This window comes from Leptodactylus fuscus, chromosome 7, assembly GCF_031893055.1.
Source record: "Leptodactylus fuscus isolate aLepFus1 chromosome 7, aLepFus1.hap2, whole genome shotgun sequence".
Lineage (NCBI taxonomy): Eukaryota > Metazoa > Chordata > Amphibia > Anura > Leptodactylidae > Leptodactylus > Leptodactylus fuscus.
The window spans coordinates 141370184-141393189 of NC_134271.1; the positions used below are offsets into that span (position 1 = coordinate 141370184).

At 43.7% G+C, this 23006-nt stretch overlaps 1 protein-coding gene across 2 annotated transcripts in view; it reads left to right on the forward strand.

The window, feature by feature from the left end:
• Nucleotides 1-8164, forward strand: part of LOC142214281 (SLAM family member 5-like) — a 34149-nt gene extending 25985 nt beyond the window's left edge. For both annotated transcript variants that reach the window (XM_075283181.1, XM_075283182.1), the window contains exons 5-6: nt 1003-1076; nt 6732-8164. In XM_075283181.1, coding sequence (XP_075139282.1) covers nt 1003-1076; nt 6732-6839 — 182 coding nt within the window. In that variant the 3' untranslated portion in view covers nt 6840-8164. The remainder of the gene's footprint in view (nt 1-1002; nt 1077-6731) is intronic.
• Nucleotides 8165-23006: the final 14842 nt, after the last annotated feature.

A 23006-nucleotide genomic window follows, 5' to 3' on the forward strand; every position in this document is an offset into this window, starting at 1 on the left:
TAAAACAGATATCTGCCATTCTTTGGTCTTCTTCATGGTAATCCATGTCACAAAAAGGCCCCAATAGTGGTCCAATAAATATCCAAGTGCTCCTTCTCTGCTGTCCAAAAACTCTAATGTCTGGCCACCATGAATGTGTGATTATACTTCTGTCGGAGGTCTGGCCAGATGCCTAGCTACATGACCTTAATTCATCTGAAGCTACTTCTTGGTTCTGTAAATTCGATAAAGTCTCCGAGTGTATCAATTCTTTAGAATCCTTCCCCTTTGGCTCCATTGCCTCACTCTATGTAAAATCACCTTATCATCTTCCACTTCTCCCTGGTGGTTTTGGGGCTTTTAGATTATTCCATACTTACGGTAATCAGCTTCCTGGTGAGCCGGTGGTGGGCTTGTGTTTAGATACAGGAGCCAATCCGAGTAAACAGAGCTGAAGATCAAACGATATCAGATTCAATGTCCTTGTACTGGAGACACTAAGCATAACTGAGGCCACAAGAAGCAGAACTAAAGAGCAACCAAGACTAAGGAATGTAAGAGATAAGTATGACTTAGTAGTAAGACCATAGATGGATATCAAACTGAAGAAGACCCTTGGAGAAGAATCCTATAGGCGTTCTTTATAGCGCCCCCTTATGTCTTAGCAATGGTGAGCTATGTATTTCGCTAGTTAAGTCCTTTACATGCAGTAGACAGTAGGAAGATGCTTTTAGTAGGCAGTGGCCCCCTAACCAATAGACCTCGGTGGGTTTTTCGATCTAGAGGGCCTGTCTTAATTAGAAGGGCCCTATCACGCAACTAAAGATAACCAGCTTTTTTTTTTTTATCTTCGGGAGTAGGCACCTTTTGCCTCGGGCAGCAGAGAGTCTAGGTTCATCTCTGGTTCTCTCCACGTGTTATGGATATTATGAACAAAATCGGACCAGATTTTTTCGTTTCCTCCATTATAACTTTTCCGATGTTGCTTCTATAACACTGAAAATATGTTTCCTCTTTACCCAGTAGTCAAAGAAAAAAATAATAGAGAAATGAACTACATTGAGGTGACGACAACACGTCCACGAGAAGACAATCAGGTGAGATGTTATGTTCTGGTTATGGGGATAATATCACTCCCTAAGGAGAGATCACCTTCTCAGGCGTATGGAGTCATACAAAAAGCTGTTTTAGCTCCACTGGGGGGGGGATTATGGGAAAAATATGCAAATCTGTTTCCAAAAATGTAAATAGGAAAATAGATTTGCATATTTTTCCCATATTATGTTCTGTAATCCAGTCTGTACCATGTGCAGCTATCGTAGGTGAAGGGTTTGTTACAGTGTATCAGGGGTTTGTCTCGAAACTAACTGTAGCAAGCAGAGATATTGAAAATAGTGAAAAATGACGAGATAAGGTTTCATGGGAAGAATGTGCAAATCTGTCTTCCATGATGTAATTAGGAAGTTAGGTGCCTCAGTGTTGCAAACCAATAGAGGGCGCTCACTGGAATGTGCAAGCCTGTCTTCCCTGATGTAATTAGGAAGGAAGAATCTCAGTGAAATACCCCAATAAAGGCTGCTCCCTTTAACATCATGCTCGACCTTCCAAGAAGCCTTTGTTTTGCAATGATGCAGGGATTATTACCAGGTATAGTCTCTCAACCGAGGACAGCCGTTTCAATGTTATTGCATCTCGTCAGCCCGGTGTAGAGAACACTAACCTGGTAGAGGTGAGAGGCTTAGACAGGGTTAGGGGGGTATCGTCACTCCTTGGGGAGAGACCACCATATAGGTGTGTGGAGACTTATTAAGCCTTTAGCACTACACTTTGCAAGGGAGATAAGGTCACATAAGTGATCTATAGAAGTGTCATCAAATATATTACCGATGCAGCTCAGACATCATGTATGTTACATATTTATCATCCACAAGTTATATATCATACATATAAATCATAAAGTTCCCTTTTTTCTGAAGCTGCGGCAATAAAATCTGCAAATTCCTAATCGACAATTTACGATCTGTATATTTATAGAAGAGTCACTTCTCTCTGTACACACATACTGGCTAAATACTGTGGAATGTGCATGAGATTCCTTATATTACTTCAGATTCTAAAAAATTGTTTAAATTCTATTGAAATAAAAAAAATTGCATTCCTTTTTCTTACACTTCCTCCCCCTCCCCCCAGGAATTCCTGGGATTTACATACACACATACACGCACGCGCGAGCGCGCCTTTGCCTCCCATAAGGGGGCCCTGCAGGGAAAACTGTAGAGACTGTACATGTGAAAACAGTTTTTAGCCTCTTAGTATTATCCCTATAGACTGTCACTGTTGTGAGGCACATGTACGCCCCTTTATATACACATGCATGTAAGACGGGGTGCGTTCCTTAGAAAACTAAATTACAAAAACTTCTGTATTGTATACTACAAGTGTCCACTGGGCTTGTCCTGGGCTCCAGAGTAAAGTATACAATTGAATTAAGGTTAATCTTGCCCATCTTTGCTTTCTCTGCGTGGCTGATGCTTTCCTATTAACTTAATGTGGTTGTCTGTGCTACAAATATTGATATATTGGATAGTATTGGACTAATATCAGATATGTGGGGGTCTCATACCTGAGCTATCCACCAATCATCTGTTCCCAGTAGCTTATACACAGAGAATGGAGCAGGAAGTAGACAGCACTATTCTCTATATAGTGGCTGAACGGAGGTACTGCAGCTTGGGTCTCATTAAAATGAGTGGGAACAGATCTGCAATAACTGGACTGGCCACTACATGGAGAACAGTGCTGTCTGCTTCCTGCTCCCCTATATGTATCAGCTGCTGAGAACAGCTCATTGATGGGGTGGGGTGTCAGACTCCCACCTATATGATATTAGTGACCCTGCCTGGTGGCTACAATGAATGAGGAGGACATGTTCTCAGATTTTGGAGATAATGGTAGAACCAATATCTATGGGAAATGTATGACATGTCTTGTGGATATGCTCTATATATCGCAGATGGAAATACCCTATTAAATCTACTGATGCCATCTGTTCTTTCACTATTCAGTACGATTTGACCAGAACATAAAAGCTCTTTCATTTTTGGAGATAGCATCCAGATCTTCCACAGCTAAAAAAAAAAAGTGTAGATCAAGGCAATTTTCTAATTCTCCTAACCCTTAGTACAGAGGATTTCCTTATCTAAGGCATTGGATAGAATTGGCCAAGAAAGAACACCAGACTAACTCTCTGACCCTGGAGACATATCTCTGGCTCTCGGCCAGTCAGTTCCCAGATGTTGGGAGTTTCCAGCAACGGATTTTGTTTGCATGAATACTTTAATTATAATAAATTACTTTCCTATGCTCATGACCGTATTCGGAATCTGTGAGGTCTTCAAGTACATAAACATTATGGGGTGAAAAAAACCTGAGACTTCTGGTTAAAATTTTACGACCTATATTGTTGCTGCAATATGGATCCACCTCAGCCTGGTAAGGTCTACTTATGGTCAGGATAGTGTTACTCATGCTAGGCAGGCTCCTGCTGGTTGTTCCCCGCACAGTCTGGTGTACGGCTTACAGAACACGTCACTAAATACTTCAGCAGTCTCCAAAAACTGGCAGACATCACTCCTTCTGCATTCATGGACTAAACTTCTAGTTCCTCCTGACATGGCAGCTACTTACTAGGATGGCATGGACCGGCCACCGACCAGATGGACTCTACATGAATGGCACGCCACATCAACTGATCCCTTGGAAAGGGACAAAGACCGCTCTTATAAAGCACATCATCACGTGGGACATACAATAAAATCTTTTTGAGGAAACCATGCATCATTTATGGTGTAACTGAAGACGTAGTCTGAATATTATACCGTACTAGCCTATGCCTGTGACTTCATCTGCGTGTTGTTGGCGTCGATGATCCACCTATATTCAGCAACTTGTTTGCCGTCGATGGTTTACCTGCTCCGGCATTTTGGCAGCTCTTAAGCTGTCCTGCTGCTGAATTTGTTCCTCACACCGTGCCTGTGATTGTTCCAGCATCTCATGCCATATAATGAGCGTATTTTTGGCGTTGATGATCCGGTGGCCTGCCGATGAACTTGTTCCACTGTGCCCGTGGTTGTTCTGGCGTCTCAGCAGCTCGCTGGGACACCATATAATGTGCGTGTTGTTGGCGCCGATGATCCCTGCCAGCTCCACTTGAGGAGAACTCTGTGACTTCTGGCTACCATCATAGCTGTCATTGTTTTAGAATTTTGCATCAATTTTTTTTTTCCAACATGTTTAAAAGTAGTAAACTGCAAATTTGGATTAAAGGCATTTTCCCATCCAGCGTGTCAGCACTGCCTGGAGCAGATCAGATAATATGCAAATGCATGTATAGAATGGACTCAGGTTTAGCTGAGTGTTTATATATAGAGAGATAACAGCCCTGGGACCTAAGATAAGCTGCTGCAGGAGGAGTGTAATATAGTATGTGAACATAAATTCATAACAGTCGTGAAGCCATGTCATTTAACGGGATAAAAAGTAGCCTAAGTGTTAATCGAAGTTACAATCTATCTATATGCCAAATTTCATCCAAATCCATTCAGAAATTTTTGTGTGATTGATTAACAAACATCCAAATACACAAACTTTCACATTTATAATATTAGTAGGATGTCAGGGCTCAGATGGAGCTTCTACCTCTACAATTACTACAGGTACGCCCCTGTCTGATGTTATTGCTTTTCACAAGCTTGTTTTGTGGGTGAAGGTACATCCAATTAAAACTGTGAACAAATAACGGCCGTCACTTCCCGAAACATTCCTGATTCTTTGTAGACGAGTTCTTAGACATCAAAGGACCACCTAAAGCAAAGTTGCTTTAAGTTCAAAGCGAGGACTTCTGTTACCTGTAAGGGTGCATTCACACTGAGTAAACGCTAGCTTATTCTGAACGTAAAACACGTTCAGAATAAGCGGCGTCTAAAGCAGCTCCATTCATTTCTATGGGAGCGGGGATACGAGCGCTCCCCATAGAAATGAATGGGCTGCTTCTTTCACTCCGTGCAGTCCCATTGAAGTGAATGGGGAGTGCCGGCGTATACGGCAAGCTCTGCTCATGCCGGAGCGTACACGCCGGCACTCCCCATTCACTTCAATGGGACTGCACGGAGTGAAAGAAGCAGCCCATTCATTTCTATGGGGAGTGCTCGTATCCCCGCTCCCATAGAAATGAATGGAGCTGTTTAGACGCCGCTTATTCTGAACGTGTTTTACGTTCAGAATAAGCTAGCGTTTACTCAGTGTGAATTCACCCTAAGAGTAATTGATCCGCTCTTAACAAGTTCTCTTTTGTCTTTAGAATTGAAAAAGAAAACCTGTTAAAAGCGGGAAATTAGATTACAGAATGTTGTTGTATAAATGTCTATATAGTCAAACCAATGGGATACTATGCATGACCAGGGTCAGAAGAAGTACAAACCAAAACCCAGATGGTGAAATTTAAGCCAACAACAGCTGGAGATCATGTTATTTCCTAGAACAGAACCAGCTCCTTCCTAATTTTAGGGGAGGGGGGGGGGACCGAAAGAGAATGAACAATAGAAAAATTCTGCCAAAACCTTGGGGGCAGAACAGTTGGAACTCAATAACATCCTACACAAAGGTGTGCACATAAAGCATAGAGACAGACTATGTAGTTGTTCTAAGGTTACCTAAGAAGGTCCTATACTACGTCTCTATGTTATGGGAATAACATCACTCCTTAAGGAGAAAGCACCTTTACAGGGATATGGAGTCTTACAAAGCCATTTTCGCTCCACTGGGGGATTATGGGAAACATATGCAAATCTGTTTTCCGAGATGTAAACAGGAAAACAGTGCTTCTGTTTGCTGTAGCCCTCTTAAACATCATGCATGACTTTTTCAACAAGCCTATTGCTATGATGCAAGCATTTGCCAAACCAATAGGAAAAGGAACAGAATCCCAGCTGTGGACAGCGCTGTTTCGATCTGGTTGGATCTCGTCAGCACAGCGTAGGGAAAACTGCTTCCCAAAGTGGCAGAAGTTGAGGACAAATTTATTGCCATGTTGGATATTAATATGCCCAATCCTTTGTTCCCATAGACGATCTGATAGAAGTGTATCCTTCTTTATTGTCATGTACATTTCTACAGTGAAGTTGGAGTAACACTTTAGCTACAGCTATTACATGTGAATGGTGTGATGCCTATGGCTGACAAGAGCCACTTCCGCTAAATCTTACTATTTCCCTGTAGCACGGGCCTGATGGCTGCTGAGTCCTAATACAAGTATTGTTAGAATTAGTATTTCCTTCCGGACATTGAGTACCCACTCAGCCCATGTTATATATAAGGAACCCTCTCCAATGGGAACAGTGCCTAGTGTCCTACAAAGACGTTCACCATAGTTCTGTCCATATTAGCCATGTGTAACCTCTGCTTGTATTGTACAACTCCTAACCTGCTCCGCCTGTCCTGACCTCTGCCTGGTTACTGCATTGACTCTACGCCACCTGCCCTGATCTTAGCCTGACCCCTGACCATGTTTCTGTTTGTCCCATTTGTGTTGAATTTCTTGACCTGCCAATTACTAAACAGATACTATTATCTTCTAAATTTCAATGTCTGTCATGTTTTTGTCTTACATATGTGTAATACGTGGCCCCCACACGCTCGTACCATATGTATACAGTTCTCTGACATCAGACTGAATCTTGTTCCCTATTTTCCAGATCATACAGCTGGATAATGAGCAGTATATGGGAATGCCAGCTACAAGAAAGGTCAAAGTCGAGACGGTGTATACCACGCTCCAACACCCACCACCAAAACCTACATGATAGTTATAATACACAAGAGCATGGAAAATGAAGATGAAGCATCACCCTCGATGGGGCAATATAGGTGCATCTCTGTGACATGGGTGCAACATGAAGACTAGAGCTCTCTCTCGTGGGGTCCTAAGGACTACATGTTATTTCCAGAAGCCTTATGGTGATATTCCATGGCACATATGCCTGAAACATTCCTTTTCTATTACCGCAACAGCCGCCTATACATCTACAAGACATGGAGAAGATCAGGAGGTCAGGCGGTGGTCAGTAAGATCACATAGACAACTCAGCATTATCACTCAAGAAACATCATGGTAGCTTCTTAATGGGGTTGTCTGGTGTCTGGAATTCTATCGTAACAGTGTCAGGGGTCTTATCTATCATCTAGGGTGGAGAGTGGTTGCAAAGAACCTCTCCAATACTGGAGGACCCATCATGTCCTTGCATACATTCCTCATTGACTTTATCAGGCACTGTGCAATGCCTCATATCCCCACTGGTGGTGCTGTAGGTAAACCATTTGTTCCGGATTAAAGGGGATCATTTGAGGATTCTTGTACCAAAACAGTATCTCCAAACTGGACAACCCCTTTAAGGCTAACAACAGTATGTAATGTATTTCTATTTACCCAAACACCAAGGTGGAAGCTACGTGGTGAAATAGGTCTCACATTTTAGTTCATTATTACTCAAGAGTCCCATGAAAATATACCGTAACAGTGTACACCGTGAGATTATCCGATCCATTGATCTTCACGCCTCATTAATATGTGATATTAACCATGTATATACCTGTTCATGCACTTAATATGCACTTTATTAGCTGTATTTTATTTATGTAGCTTGAATGGATGTATTATTGCAATGAATGAACTGTGATGTAATTCTAGTCTGTACCAAATGTTTTGCCACACAGGGGTATTCCCATATCGTACATTTATTGAATATACTATGCAACTCTGAATTCATATGGGGTATTGTGGTCAGGATTTTGAGGCCATATCTGCCTCAAAATCCTGACCAAAAAGACATCTCCCGTTTAGGGTTGAGCGATCGTGTTCAGAAAAGATCGGATTCTGATTGGCGATCGAGAAAATTTCACAATCGCGATCGGAATTCCGGACACAATCTTTTTAGGAGGGATCGAGATCGGTGATTATTTCCCACAATGCTTGCTACTAGCCAAGCATTGAGGGAATAGCTAACAATGTTAGCCTTCACACTGAGTATACGCTCCGCTCATACGCGCGCTGGCTACATCCATTCATTCTAATGGGAGACTAGCTAACATCTCTAGTAGCTACTTACCTGCAGAGATGGCTGGTCCGGTGTCCGGTGTTCTCATTCTTCTTCGCCTCGCTGCCCCCGCCACCCAGATTAGTGTTAAAGAGCTAGGAAGAAGGCGGGGCTTGTGGCTTAGGACAGTGTGGGCGGGTACAGGGCGGGGAGATTTGATGTCTCCCCTCTCAGTACCCGCCCACACTCTCCTAACCTGGGAGGCAGAGGGCAGCGAGGCGAAGAAGAACGAGAACACCGGGCACCGGACCAGCCATCTCTGCAGGTAAGTGGACACCAGGGTGGACTAAGTAGCCAGAGGATTAAGAAAAAATCCTCTGGCTACTTAGTGATTAAAAAAAAAATCACTACACAGCATGGATTCTAACAATTAAAGCGTTCAATTGTTAGATTCCATGCTGTAAAGTGAATAGGATTGTTTGTAAAATCTGATCTCCGATTAATAAAAAAATCCCATTGACTTGCATTGGGATCGGAATTGGGATCGAGATCGGGTTCGAATGAAAAATGATCGGAAATCGGATTTCAAAATCGATCCTGAAAAGTCAAGATCGGCTCAACCCTACTATCCTACCCCTACTATCAATGGGAGCCGGTCAGTTCTTTTTTCCGGGAGCCATTTGTTTCAGCTCCTGGAAAAAAGAACGGATATGCTCATTCTTTCAGAAGGATTTTCGCCACATCCGCCTGAAGACACTCCCTCCCGACTAGGCCCATTCATTTGGGCCTAATCCGGAGCGTAGTGCGCGACCGGCATCCAGTTGCAGCTACCGTATTTTGGTCCGGAACCTGAGGCAGCCTCCGCCTCAGGTTCCGAACCAAAAAACCCCGTGTGAACCCGGCCTAAATGTTGAATAGGTGCAGAACCCTCCTGTGATCCTTGTACCTGATGCAATCTTCCATGCAAGGTTAGATCAATGCCCAGGTGCGGCTTTAGCCCCTACACGCCTACGTACGGTATATACCCCGGCAGTGCTTTCATTTACAGACATTTATATGAAGTTTGGCTTTTTATGATGGTCAGACATTTCCATTAACCACTTAAGGATGGGACTAACATTTCCGTATCTGCCTTATGACATATCGGAGGGGAATTCATTACTATTGAACACCAATTTTTTTTCAGCATACTTGCAAGTAGAGTTGTTGTGCGGCCTCAACATTTTTCAAAAAGTGGGTGAGGTGTGGGACGTGAATTTGAGTAAATTTGTCAAATTTCCTCAAGGCGTTGATTTTCACTTATGCACAAGGACTTCTGGAGAAAGCAGCTAATAATCCATCATGAATTAAGCATATATTCAGCTGGCACAAGGAACGTAAAGACCGGCATGCGATACTCCTGTGTTTACAATCTCCCCCCAACCCCTCTAACTTTTTTTTTGTAATTTATTATTTATTTTCCCTAACTTTTTTTTTTTTTTTTAAATAATTTTGTGCTCTGTATTGGTTCAGAATTTAAAATTTTCAATTTTTTTTTGTTTTAATTTTTACATTTTGTAATAAAATATATCATTTTGTATTTAGCAAGAGATATTCTCTTTCCTGGCACACAACTGAGTGACGCTCTGCTCCATAGGAGTCCATAGTCTCCGCTTTGCAGGTTTCCATCTTCTGCCCGAGAAACTGGACAGGAGACGGAAACCCGGTGGTCAGTTTTCAAACCCATTCACTTGAATGGGTTTGCAAAGTGTCCGCCCGTAAGCGTCTTGTGCCTCTCTGCGTTGACATGTCTGACTTTGTGTCTGGTTAAAAAAAAAAAACGGTTTCACCACGGAGAGGCACATGCAGACAGAAAAGTAGTCCACGATCTACTTTCCTGTCCGCATGACTTGTGCAGAGACCAAGCAGAAAGCACATGGACCCATTATAGTCTATAGGGTCCGTGTGTTTTCACTGCACAACGCTTGCCGATGCATTCAGTAGTCCGTTCGGGGGAAGGGGGGTCCCCATGCGGTCTCCCCCAAATGGACTACCGACGCAGAAGTGAACGAGGCCTAATACACATAGTGAAGTGGCAGCGCACGGATCTTCTACTCTGTGATGTATAATATGGGAATATAACATAGTGATGTCACAAATAATTTAGTCAGTGATGTCATTTTTGGGATGATTGTGTCAAATTTACTAACATGAGACAGAAGATACAGAGAAAAAGCAGAGTTTAGGGAAAGAAAAATAATGGGGGAATGTAGATGGGTGCAAATTTACAAATCTTTGGCCCATTCTTGCACCAGAAATGTACCAGCTACTCGACACGTTTTGCAAAAGTGAGTGTAGCTGGATGGAGCCATGGTGGCGATGCTTTGGCTAAACAAATTTAGTAGAGCTCATGCCAGCCAAGGATTTGCTAAAAGTGGTATACAGAACGCCCGTCTTACTTGAAATTTGAAGCTCAGAACAGGAGACCGGTAGAATCCTCAAAGGTATACAGTAAGGCTCCGGGGAAAATGTGGACAATACAAAGATCCTCAAACATTGAATATCGCAACAAGCGTGCAACAGAAGGAGACATTGAGAAAGCAGATGTAGGATAAAGGACTGTGCCGCAGGATACGGCTGAGTCACCAGCTGGTCATCTGCTTCTCATCATGTGTATTGTGGTCACATGGCCATGGCGGAGTCACAGAACCGAGGAGCAAAGAAGACTTTGTAAAAGATACAGTGCATGGAGGAGGAAGAAACCGTTGCTCCAAGAACAATGTCAATAATATTGGGTTAATGCAGTGTGATGTCATGGAGCCCAAATAATCTACTCAGTGACATCATAGTACAGTGGTGATGTCACAGTGCACCAATCATTTACTCTGTGATGTCATAGTGTTGGGAATTTGGGATAATGCACAAAGTGATATCCCAAATTGAGGATGCTGATGTCACAACACCGATATCCTATGAACGTAACTGTTTATTTTGTTTGTGTGAAAATGGGCCCCTTCATTTGTTTAAGATTTTACACTTAAAGACGACCCTTTTCCCCCCCCTCCACAATCTTAGGTTCTTTTCATTTCTAAAAGCTGCTGCTCCACTGATTCCAGCACAGTTGGAATTTTATCTCTAGCCCCCACCGTTCCTGAGCAATTAGTGCTGTTAGTTTTGGTGCCCGCTATGTTAACTAGACTCTCTAATGTTAAGTGGGTGGTGGCAGGCAGGATTAGGCAAGGGGGTGTGGTTCTTAGCCTTACACTGTCCATCTCTAACTGGAATTGTGAGCCACGCCTACATTAGAGAGTCTAGTTAACATAGCAGGCACCCAAACTAACAGCACTAATGGCTCAGGAATGGTGGGGGATAGAGAGAAAATCCAACTGAACCAGAATTAGTGCCTATTAAAAGATGAAAGGAGCTGGTGTTGGTGGTGAAAAGTCCTCTGTAAAGTGACTGTCCTGTCAGGGGAATATATACAAGGGATGATATACTGTTATTTATTTGTCATTGTCTGCTTTTTAGTTCAGTTTCATTATGACAGAGCTGTAATCTGTGACTACAATTGATCTCCGGTGCCCACAGGAAGTGCTAGTTAGTCTGAGACACACCCCCTGTCTCTTTATTGGTTCAGACTCCCTCCTCCTGAAGCTCTGCCTCTTCTGATTGGCTGCTGTGTATACACACAAATCTATCACAGACTCAGCAGGAATCAAGTGCAAGGAGAGCAGATTTCCAGGGCAGAATAACAGATTATAATCCACCGGAGAGATAAAGAAGATTATCAGATTACTACCGGACATATCCTGAGGGGAAGGAGCCTTTGTATAGATGATCCTGGAGGGGCACTTTAAGTGGTTGCCTTGGTGGCCGTTTCCAGAGCTTTCCCACCACTTTATGACTATGCTGTAAATAATACATGCTCCATTACCTCTGTCATGGAAAATGAGCAGACCAGACCTGGTTCATTACCAATCTCGTTGCTGGGAAGCGGAGAACGTGATGCGTCGCTGCTTGTAAATAATAGATTCTGCTTCCTCGTAAAAGCCTCATTAGATACACCGAGATGTCCAGCTCCGATCAATGCGTATCCATTACATGAGGCCGGAAATTGAGAGCAGTCGATGTCCACGATTACAGAATTCTACCAAATTGTTTTATACTAATGGATGGAAATGATTCTATCTTAAAGGAACACTCCATAAAAAAACAGATACGAGGAGGTATACCTATGGCAAGAGGGGTGGTGCAGGACATGGATTCGCCCATAGATGTTTCTTGTATTAGGCATCATCTCCATTGTTCTATGTTGTTAACCTACCATATTGTCTCAAGCTGTCCATACACATTTTGGCTGATTTTCTGTGAAATCCTGCACTTTATTCATTCCTGTGTTTCTGTAGATTTCTATCACTTGGTAGAGGTGGGCAGGGTCTTGTAAAATACAGGACATCTGAGGTTAGAGAAGTCCCTTCAGGGCTCTAGTATAATGCAGCTGGAGAAGTCGCTTCGAACTGTTATTTTTTTGGACATTATAAAAAATAGAACGATCTTTCTGGTGTCATATGAAAGATAAGAGTCCCTGTTTTCATATGACACCAAGATTGCAGCATCCCTGTACTGTCATAGTTATCACCAATGTTTTAAATTTTTTTTATTTATATTTTTTATTATTTTATACAGGCATTGACAGTCTATGAGAACTAATGATACCAGTGGAATTTTACATGTAGAACTGCAATCTTGGTACCATATGGAAGCTGCTAATGTAAAAATCTCCTCTTTCATACCACACCAGAAGCAATGTTCTACATTTTATAGTGCCCTAGATATAACTGTTTGTAGTGACCCCCTCCTTGGCTTCCCTGTATTATACACAGTCCAGTCACATTAATGTGACCACCTGTCAAAATCCAGAATAACTCTCTTTGGCAGAGCGGACCGCTGCGAGACGTGCAGGAAGAGAGGGGATGTTGTGATGATGTCACTGGGATGTTAAGCCATGCCGACTCCAGTGCCGTGGCCAGCTGCGCTAGGTTACGCGGTTGAGCATCCATGGCGCGAACAACCCGATTGAGGTAGTCCACAGATTCTCGATTGGGTTCAAGTCTGGGGAATTTTCTGGCCAAGGGAGTACGGTAAACTCATCCTGGTGCTCCTCCAACCACACACGTACACTGCGAGCTTTATGATACGTCGCATTGTCCTGCTGGTAGATACCATCATCCTGAGGAAAAACAATTCGCATGTAGGGGTGAACATGGTCCGCAAGGATTGATGCATACTTGTGTTGCTCCATCGTACCTTCCACAATGATGAGTGATGACACGTGCCTTAGTGACTGGTTATTTAACGTTGACGTCAAAAGTAAGCGGTGGTCACGTTAATAGGACTGGACTGTGTACAAGAGCCCGTACACTGGTAGACCGTGTAAAAGCAGTGTATATGGGAAAATCAAGGGGAGCCAAAATTCATTAATAAAGTATATTACAAAATGGATCATGTTCAACACATTCTAGATATTTCCATCAGCTCAGACGTGACTGCATATGTCGCAGTGCCCCACGGGTACCTAAATCCTGCCCACCACACGGACACCACAAAGTACTGCTTTGACAACCTGACTTACTTAGACTTGTCTGCTGTTACAACCACAAAGTAGGGTAGCAATTTCCTGCCTTTCCTCTATCTGGCATCTCCGCTCCGGGCTCCCCCTCCTCCTCTTCCTCTGTCTAGCATGTGTTAAGACTATGTATAATATTTGGTCTCTGACAACTGAAATCTGTGTAATCTCCCGAATTCCCTGGATACAAGGAGGAATGGAGCACCACCTGGTACTGAGCAGCTGTGCCGTCTGTTCTGCTACTGGGCGTCACCCTTGGCATGGAAATTTTGCAAAAACAACACTATACAGCAGAATAATTCCCTCTCCCAATAGGGTGCATATGTAAGCTCGGCTGAGCATGCATGTGTACGGAGGGGTCCGTAGAGCTATCTGTCTGCTGAACATGTTTATGGCTGATATCTATCTTAGGTCGCTTTCATTGAACCTGAGTGACTGCAAATAGACTCTTTGCTTACAATGGTGAGGGGCCTAAAGGAGAGTCTGATAGATGCTCCATGATAAGAATTACACATGAGCTAGTATACGGTATATATATTTTAGTGTTATTTTTACCAAAAAAAAACACAGCAAAAATCTGCAGCAGACCTGCTGAGAAAATGCATGCCCTTACAGCTTTGTTGTGCATGTAACTCAGCTTTCCCTGGTTCCTGAAAGGCTGATCAGTCTAGCCAAAGCTTAGTATGGAGCAGAGTGATTTATTGACTTATTTAAGTATATATATATATATATATATATATATATATATATATCCAGCTCCACAGCAATTGCTACTCAGCTTTCCCAGAACCCTGAAAGGTAAGTCTGCCTAGGTATAGTACAATATATATCCAGCTCCACAGCCATTGCTACTCAGCTTTCACAGAACCCTGAAAGGTAAATCTGCTTAGGTATAGTACAATTTGGGATTAAGAGGATGGATGGGTTTGTGACCCAGCTTTCCCTAAACCCTGAAAAAGAAACCTGCCTAGCTATGCTACAATATGGAGGATGTATCACTGCTTAACTATGCAGGTGTCTTCATTACAGTTTCACAGGAATACTCAGCCAGCTTTTTGGCCGTCACGGGGCTGTGTCGGGGGACATGTCGTTTATATAAAGTACAGATCTGCCTCCCTGATATATTTATCAGCAGATTTATTATCATGGCTAAGAGCAGACCTGTCTCTGATGCCTGTAGAGCTAACAGCCAATCACAGCGCAGCTTTCATTTTTCAAAGGCAAACTACAAAATGAAAGCTGTGCTGTGATTGGCTCCTATGGGCAGCATGGGAATAAATCTGCCCCATTGTGTGTAGCCATCATAAACGTTTGTATCAGTTGGTTTTCAGGGCTCTGGGAAAGCTAGGTGACAAGTTGTCTGGCTTAACCATTGACCATCCTCTTACCTGCACGTCCAGATATTTGTATCACAATTTTTCTAAAAAAAAACAAAAAAAACAACATGATTTGGTGATAAGTTATCATACGGTGATATGCTATGTAGACTATATAGGGCAGATTTATGAAGAGCGGCGTGATGATTTGCACAGAAAACAAAAAAATTACAATTTTTGAGCCTTGTATGTTCAAAAAGTTGCAATAAATCTGCTGCTGCGCGTTTATAGGTGGCCACCTAGTGGTTGTTTTATGAACTGCAGCCCACTGATGGAAGCTCCTATTTGTTACCTCTCTGAAATCCTCATTCAAGGAGCGGAGACCAGCCGGGGTCAGCAAGATGGTGGTTTTAGCCCCTTGTATTCATCGCTGTAGTATGTTGTCACATTGCATTGAATTACTGAGAAGAGAAATTGCAGATCTTAAAGGGGTTGTCCATTTTCAGCAAATAAATGTAATTGTTTATATCATGAAAAGTTCATACACTTCCTGTAACGATTCCTCTCGGTTTATCCGCAACATCATGTGATGAAGTCATAATGTTATCTGGTGAGATGGACGGTCACATGAAACCCAAATGACCAGATCTGAAAGATCTGCATGGCGTCATGGTCACCTGATGACAAACAGGTCCTCCTCCCATGCTAATCATTGCCCCCTGCTGGTGAGTCACAGGAAAAGCTCAATGATCTCCCCCCTCGGTGTTATTTTGTGGCACGGCGTACTACTCCATTTGTGTAGGTCAGCCACAAGTGTTGGTGCCGGATACATAATGGACGACTATGTGATGGTAAGGAAATAATCGTAGCGGAAAACAACCCCGGAAACCAGAACGGAAGGATTTATTAGCAATAGGCGGAGGAGCCATTAATAATAAGGGCTTGTGTTATATCCTACTAAATGATGAGGGTTGGGGTTCTTATCTCAGGTCCCTCTAGATGTCCATAAACAAGAGGTCTAAAGGATGATCCAGAAGAAAGCAAAGAAAAACTTGGGAAAAAAATAAAAAATAGTTCCCGTCTGATCCCACATCTGGCAGTCGGAGATATAACCCTGGATCATATCTATCCATCTGCAAAACGCTGCGCCTAAGAGCGTACAGACGCGGAATACTGCCCCGGGGCGTATAGTGGCGTATATTATATGATCACAAGAGCTCACGTACTAGAAATACCATCCCAAGGCTTACAAGACAGCATGATGGACATGATGGACATCCCGCTCCTAAGGGTAAGTTCACACAGGGATTTTTGGTCAGGATATTGAGGCCGTATCTGCCTCAAAATCCTGACCAAAAAGACAACTCCCATTGAAATCAATGGGAGACGGTCAGGTATTTTTTCTGGGAGCCGGACAAAAAAAAAAACAGTATGAACTTACCCTAAGAGCTTACACACCTTGTGGGCGGGGGTTAGGCTGTTTACTTTATATACAGTGAGTGTGGCCATATGGTTAGAATCCCTCAAGCAACTTAACAGTATGGAATACATATGAACAGTAGTACTACTAGTACCAGCAGTGACACTGTCAGCAGTAGTACCACTAGTAGCAGCAGTAACACTGTCAGCAGTAGTGCCACTAGTACCAGCAGTGACACTGTCAGCAGTAGTACCACTAGTACCAGCAGTGACACTGTCAGCGGTAGTACCACTAGTACCAGCAGTGACACTGTCAGCAGTAGTACCACTAGTACCAGCAGTAACACTGTCAGCAGTAGTGCCACTAGTACCAGCAGTGACACTGTCAGCAGTAGTACCACTAGTACCAGCAGTAGCACTGTCAGCAGTAGTACCACTAGTACCAGCAGTGACACTGTCAGCAGTAGTACCACTAGTACCAGCAGTGACACTGTCAGCGGTAGTACCACTAGTACCAGCAGTGACACTGTCAGCAGTAGTACCACTAGTACCAGCAGTAACACTGTCAGCGGTAGTACCACTAGTACCAGCAGTAACACTATCAGCAGTAGTGCCACTAGTACCAGCAGTGACACTGTCAGCAGTAGTACCACTAGTACCAGCAGTAACACTGTCAGCAGTAGTACCACTAGTACCAGCAGTAACACTGTCAGCAGTAGTACCACTAGTACCAGCAGTAACACTGTCAGCAGTAGTACCACTAGTACCAGCAGTAACACTATCAGCAGTAGTACCATTAGTAGCAGCAGTGACACTGTCAGCAGTAGTACCACTAGTACCAGCAGTGACACTGTCAGCGGTAGTACCACTAGTACCAGCAGTGACACTGTCAGCGGTAGTACCACTAGTACCAGCAGTAACACTGTCAGCGGTAGTACCACTAGTACCAGCAGTAACACTATCAGCAGTAGTGCCACTAGTACCAGCAGTGACACTGTCAGCAGTAGTACCACTAGTACCAGCAGTAACACTGTCAGCAGTAGTACCACTAGTACCAGCAGTGACACTGTCAGCAGTAGTGCCACTAGTAGCAGCAGTAACACTGTCAGCAGTTGTGCCACTAGTACCAGCAGTGACACTGTCAGCAGTAGTACCACTAGTACCAGCAGTAACACTGTCAGCAGTAGTACCACTAGTACCAGCAGTAACACTATCAGCAGTAGTACCATTAGTAGCAGCAGTAACACTGTCAGCAGTAGTACCACTAGTACCAGCAGTGACACTGTCAGCAGTAGTACCATTAGTAGCAGCAGTAACACTGTCAGCAGTAGTACCACTAGTACCAGCAGTGACACTGTCAGCAGTAGTACCACTAGTACCAGCAGTAACACTGTCAGCGGTAGTACCACTAGTACCAGCAGTAACACTATCAGCAGTAGTGCCACTAGTACCAGCAGTGACACTGTCAGCAGTAGTACCACTAGTACCAGCAGTAACACTGTCAGCAGTAGTACCACTAGTACCAGCAGTGACACTGTCAGCAGTAGTGCCACTAGTAGCAGCAGTAACACTGTCAGCAGTTGTGCCACTAGTACCAGCAGTGACACTGTCAGCAGTAGTACCACTAGTACCAGCAGTAACACTGTCAGCAGTAGTACCACTAGTACCAGCAGTGACACTGTCAGCAGTAGTACCACTAGTACCAGCAGTAACACTATCAGCAGTAGTACCACTAGTACCAGCAGTAACACTGTCAGCAGTAGTACCACTAGTACCAGCAGTGACACTGTCAGCAGTAGTGCCACTAGTACCAGCAGTAACACTGTCAGCAGTAGTACCACTAGTACCAGCAGTGACACTGTCAGCAGTAGTACCACTAGTACCAGCAGTAACACTGTCAGCAGTAGTACCACTAGTACCAGCAGTAACACTATCAGCAGTAGTACCATTAGTAGCAGCAGTAACACTGTCAGCAGTAGTACCACTAGTACCAGCAGTGACACTGTCAGCAGTAGTACCATTAGTAGCAGCAGTAACACTGTCAGCAGTAGTACCACTAGTACCAGCAGTGACACTGTCAGCAGTAGTACCACTAGTACCAGCAGTGACACTGTCAGCAGTAGTACCACTAGTACCAGCAGTAACACTGTCAGCAGTAGTACCACTAGTACCAGCAGTGACACTGTCAGCAGTAGTACCACTAGTAGCAGCAGTAACACTGTCAGCAGTAGTACCACTAGTACCAGCAGTGACACTGTCAGCAGTAGTACCACTAGTACCAGCAGTAACACTGTCAGCAGTAGTACCACTAGTACCAGCAGTAACACTGTAAGCAGTAGTACCACTAGTACCAGCAGTAACACTGTAAGCAGTAGTACCACTAGTACCAGCAGTGACACTGTCAGCAGTAGTACCACTAGTAGCAGCAGTGACACTGTCAGCAGTAGTACCACTAGTACCAGCAGTGACACTGTCAGCAGTAGTACCACTAGTACCAGCAGTAACACTGTAAGCAGTAGTACCACTAGTACCAGCAGTAACACTGTAAGCAGTAGTACCACTAGTACCAGCAGTGACACTGTCAGCAGTAGTACCACTAGTACAGCTATGCAGGGAGAGTCACTCTACTGTCAGTAAATAATCTATCCACAGGATGGCTCATCGGTATGTTATGTGGGGAATCGCTCAGGTAGATGCTTGTAGCAGTGCAGGAAACAGGGACACAGACACTGGATTGCACACAAGTTCAGGCTTTATTCACATGTAACGCATACACTGCTTTTTCAAAGCCACAGGATAAACAACACAAAACCCTTCTCGGCTGAGAAACTAACTTAAAGGGATTCGACCACTAAAGCAACATTTTTTCTAATGACCACGTTGAAATAGCCTTAAGAAAGGTTATTCGTCTCTTACCTTTAGACGTGGTCTCTGCGGCGCTGTTCCTTAGAAATACCGATTTTAATCGATATGCAAATGAGTTCTCCGCAGCAACGGGGGCGGGCCCCAATGCTCAAACGGCGAGGAGCACGTCCCCACTGCTGAGCGAGAGCTCTTTTCAGTGCCGCCTCCATCTTCAGCTGCAACACCGCCTCTTCTGTCTTCTGACGCCTGTGCAGCAGGCTCCTGTACTGGGGAGGCCGCTCTTGTAGTTCAATACAAGAGCGTACTGCGCAGGCGCTGGAAGTTGCACCGCGTCTGAAGACAGAAGAGGCAGGGTTGCTGGTGAAGATGGAGGCGGCGCTGGAGTGAGCTCTCGGGCAGCAGTGGGGACACTCCCATTGCCGTTAGAGCGCTGGGGCCCGCCCTCATTGCTGCGGAGAACTCAATTGCAATATGGTTAAAACCGGTATTTCTAAGGAATGGCGCTGCGGAGAACACGTCTAAAGGTAAGAGATGAATAGACTTTCTTAAGACTATTCCGACATGGTAATTAGAAAAAATGTTAGTTTAGTGATAGAATCCCTTTAAACCTAAGGAAACTTTTCCCTGACTATACAGGAGACTGGCTACCAGTCTCCCACCTTTGCAACAACAACGGGTGGCACAATACCTGCTTTGGAGGTCCGGTCTGGATAGTTCACCTCTGTCAGCGTGGTGCCACCCTGCTAGTCTTCACACTCAGACTGTTATTAGGGCCTGATTAGTCAGCTGACCTCCCTGGTGTGGGTATTTACCAAACACCCCTTAGGTGCCTGGCTGGAATATACTTGTCTTCCCAGACTACACCCTTCACTCTCTCACAGTTAGTATATAATCTGTCAGGGCTCAACACACAGATAAGCTGTACTAGCGGCTTTCGGGTGCCAGACGCTGCTTGTGGACAGGACGCCACACCGCTACTACCACGATAAGTAATAGGAGCGGCACTGCAATTACCTAGAACCACCACTATACACTAGATGGCGCTGCTGTTCCAGTCCTATTGCTTGAATAGTGACGGTACTGCATCCTGTCCACTAGGAGCTTTCAGGTTGGACTCCGACAGTTCACATACTGACCTATCCGGTCGACAAATCATCAGTGTCAAAAAACAGTTTGTGGCTAGAAAACTCCTTTTACAATGGTGATGTAATAATATTCTGCCCCAGTAATAACAAAACCCTTTTTTGCCCATACACAATAAAAAATTCCCACCTTATTATAGCGCCCCCTTATAAATAATAGTCCCTGCTTATGAATAATAGTTCCATCTTACTAATAATAGTCTGTACTTATAAATAATACCCCTACCCCCCCCCATATCAGGAATAGTTCCTTCTTACAAATTCCCCCACCCACCCATAAGTAATAATTTCTTCAGCCTCATTAATCCCTCCTTATTAACTTGTCTCTCCTCCTCCTTCCTGACCTCTGATGCCCGTCTGTTCTAGTTGAAATCTCAGGCTTCGGTCAGAGCAGACTGCGCGTGCCTGAGCGGCCATTTTGGTGTGCTCAGTTCTTTTGCAGGCGCAGTACGCTGTAGTTGACCACAACAAAATGGCTGCTCGGACATTTTTATTTATTATTTTTATATTTTAATGTTATTATTTCCCTACCCCAATTTTTGCAGGGCACTTGCTGTGTTATTACCCCCATTTTGCAGCCCTCTACCCCTCACTATCCCCTTTTTACAGCCATTTTTGGGTCTCCTTCGATTTCAATGAGGTTCCGGTTTGGAACCCAAAGCAAAATTTTGGGCAAAGTTTGGCCAAACTTGTCAAACCCAAACCTTCATGGGTTCACTCAACACTATTCTTAACACAGGGCCACACCAGGGCAATAATCGAGGTTTCACAATCAGGGAGAGCATCATACAATGTTGTGGCACAAGAGAGAGCATTATACTGTGTGTAACCACTGGGGAGCATTACAATGTGCGGCCAATATAGAGAATTATACTATATGGGGTATCATTACACTGTATGGGGGGCAATCAAACATAAATGATATAGGGGGGCTTCAAGTTTTGCCTTTATGGGGGCCTAAAGGCAATATACTTACAGTATAAACCTGTTATAAATGCAATATACATATGCAGTACTTGTATTAGACTACACAGTGTGCAGTGAAAAAGGAAATGCGGGTGGTTATACCGTGGTTATTTCTAGATTTCGAGAGAATTTTGGCACACATACTGTAGCACATCCGTTCTGCAACAGAAAAGAAGCTTGACCACTACCGGTACCTATGTGAGCAGTTTTATTTTTGGTAACCATTGCTTTGGTAAAATATATCGATATCAGAGATATGTTACTGAATCCTCTAGGTTACCGTAGGAGGACAGAGAATAAAAGAACCCTGATCTATAGTGTAATGGTACACTTTATTGTAAAAGTATGTGCTTCCTTCTGGAGCACTCAGCTCCTCTTTACTCCTCTGATACTTAGTGTTTTGTGAATGAACAAGAGGTCCGATTATTGATACAAGTTTATTAGAGCTTCAATTTGACTCCCATACTCCTGCAATGATAGTGTTGGGGGCACAAGACCCCCAGAACTATGTTGTCTGTAGTTCCAAATTAAATAACAGGCCTGGATAGGCTACACCCATCCTTGAGGCCTGGAGAAATCACAAAGACACAGCTGGTGGTGTATCAAAATGAATTCTACTTTATTGTTACAGAGAGGTAGTTTTTATACAATACAGACAAGAGCAGGTTGGACTATAACATAACATAGTTGGCATAACATGATTGGATGTGGAGTGGTAACATAATCCTAGCCTGTGACTATTGGCTAAAGCCTACTGTAATCTCCATCTCATTATTACTATCCAAACTGGGATGGACTTTCTCATGCCTAGCTGCATATATCATGGCAAGAGAGATAATGATCACATGCTGGTCAGACCACTCTAGCCTTGGGACTAACAATCAATAGGCTATAGACATCCTGTGTTTACATCCTCCTTGAAGACTATTAGTTAGATAAGGATTCATTAACATTCCATCTCCTTATAACCTAAAGAAGGGTTTCTCTTCTTTGATTGTTTGTTTAAATTCTCAATAGTACACAGCCCATAGCGTCTCCATGTTAATTAGTCTAACCAATTCCTTTATGAGACAAACCTACTTATCTCTGACTGGAAGGACAAGTAATCTCAAACCCCACTTCATGTAATTTATCATATATAATTTCCAAAGATATTGTTGGCCCCCCACAATAGCCTAACCTCCTGTTCCTACGGTGTGCATCAGAGGAACAGAGAGGAGAGCTGCGCTCCAGAGGGGAGCACATCATCTAACAACAATAGTAAATGATTTAATAACATTTAGGGTTGAGCCGATCTTGAGATTTCAGGATCGATTTTAAAATCTGATTTCCGATCATTTTCCAGCCGATCGCGATTGTGAAGTTTGCTTGAACACCTATCGGGATCCGATCTTTCCCGATCCCGATCGCTCAACCCTAGTCAATGCCTTTTAGGGTTGAGCCTATCTTGAGATTTCAAAATCCGATTTCCGATCATTTTCCAGCCGATCGCAATCGTGAAATTTACTCGACTGCCGATCGGGATCCAATCTTTTCTGATCCCGATCACTCAACCCTAATAACATTACATTGCACACTTGCTCATTTTGAAACATGGGGGGGGGGTTATTTACTAGAGTGAAAA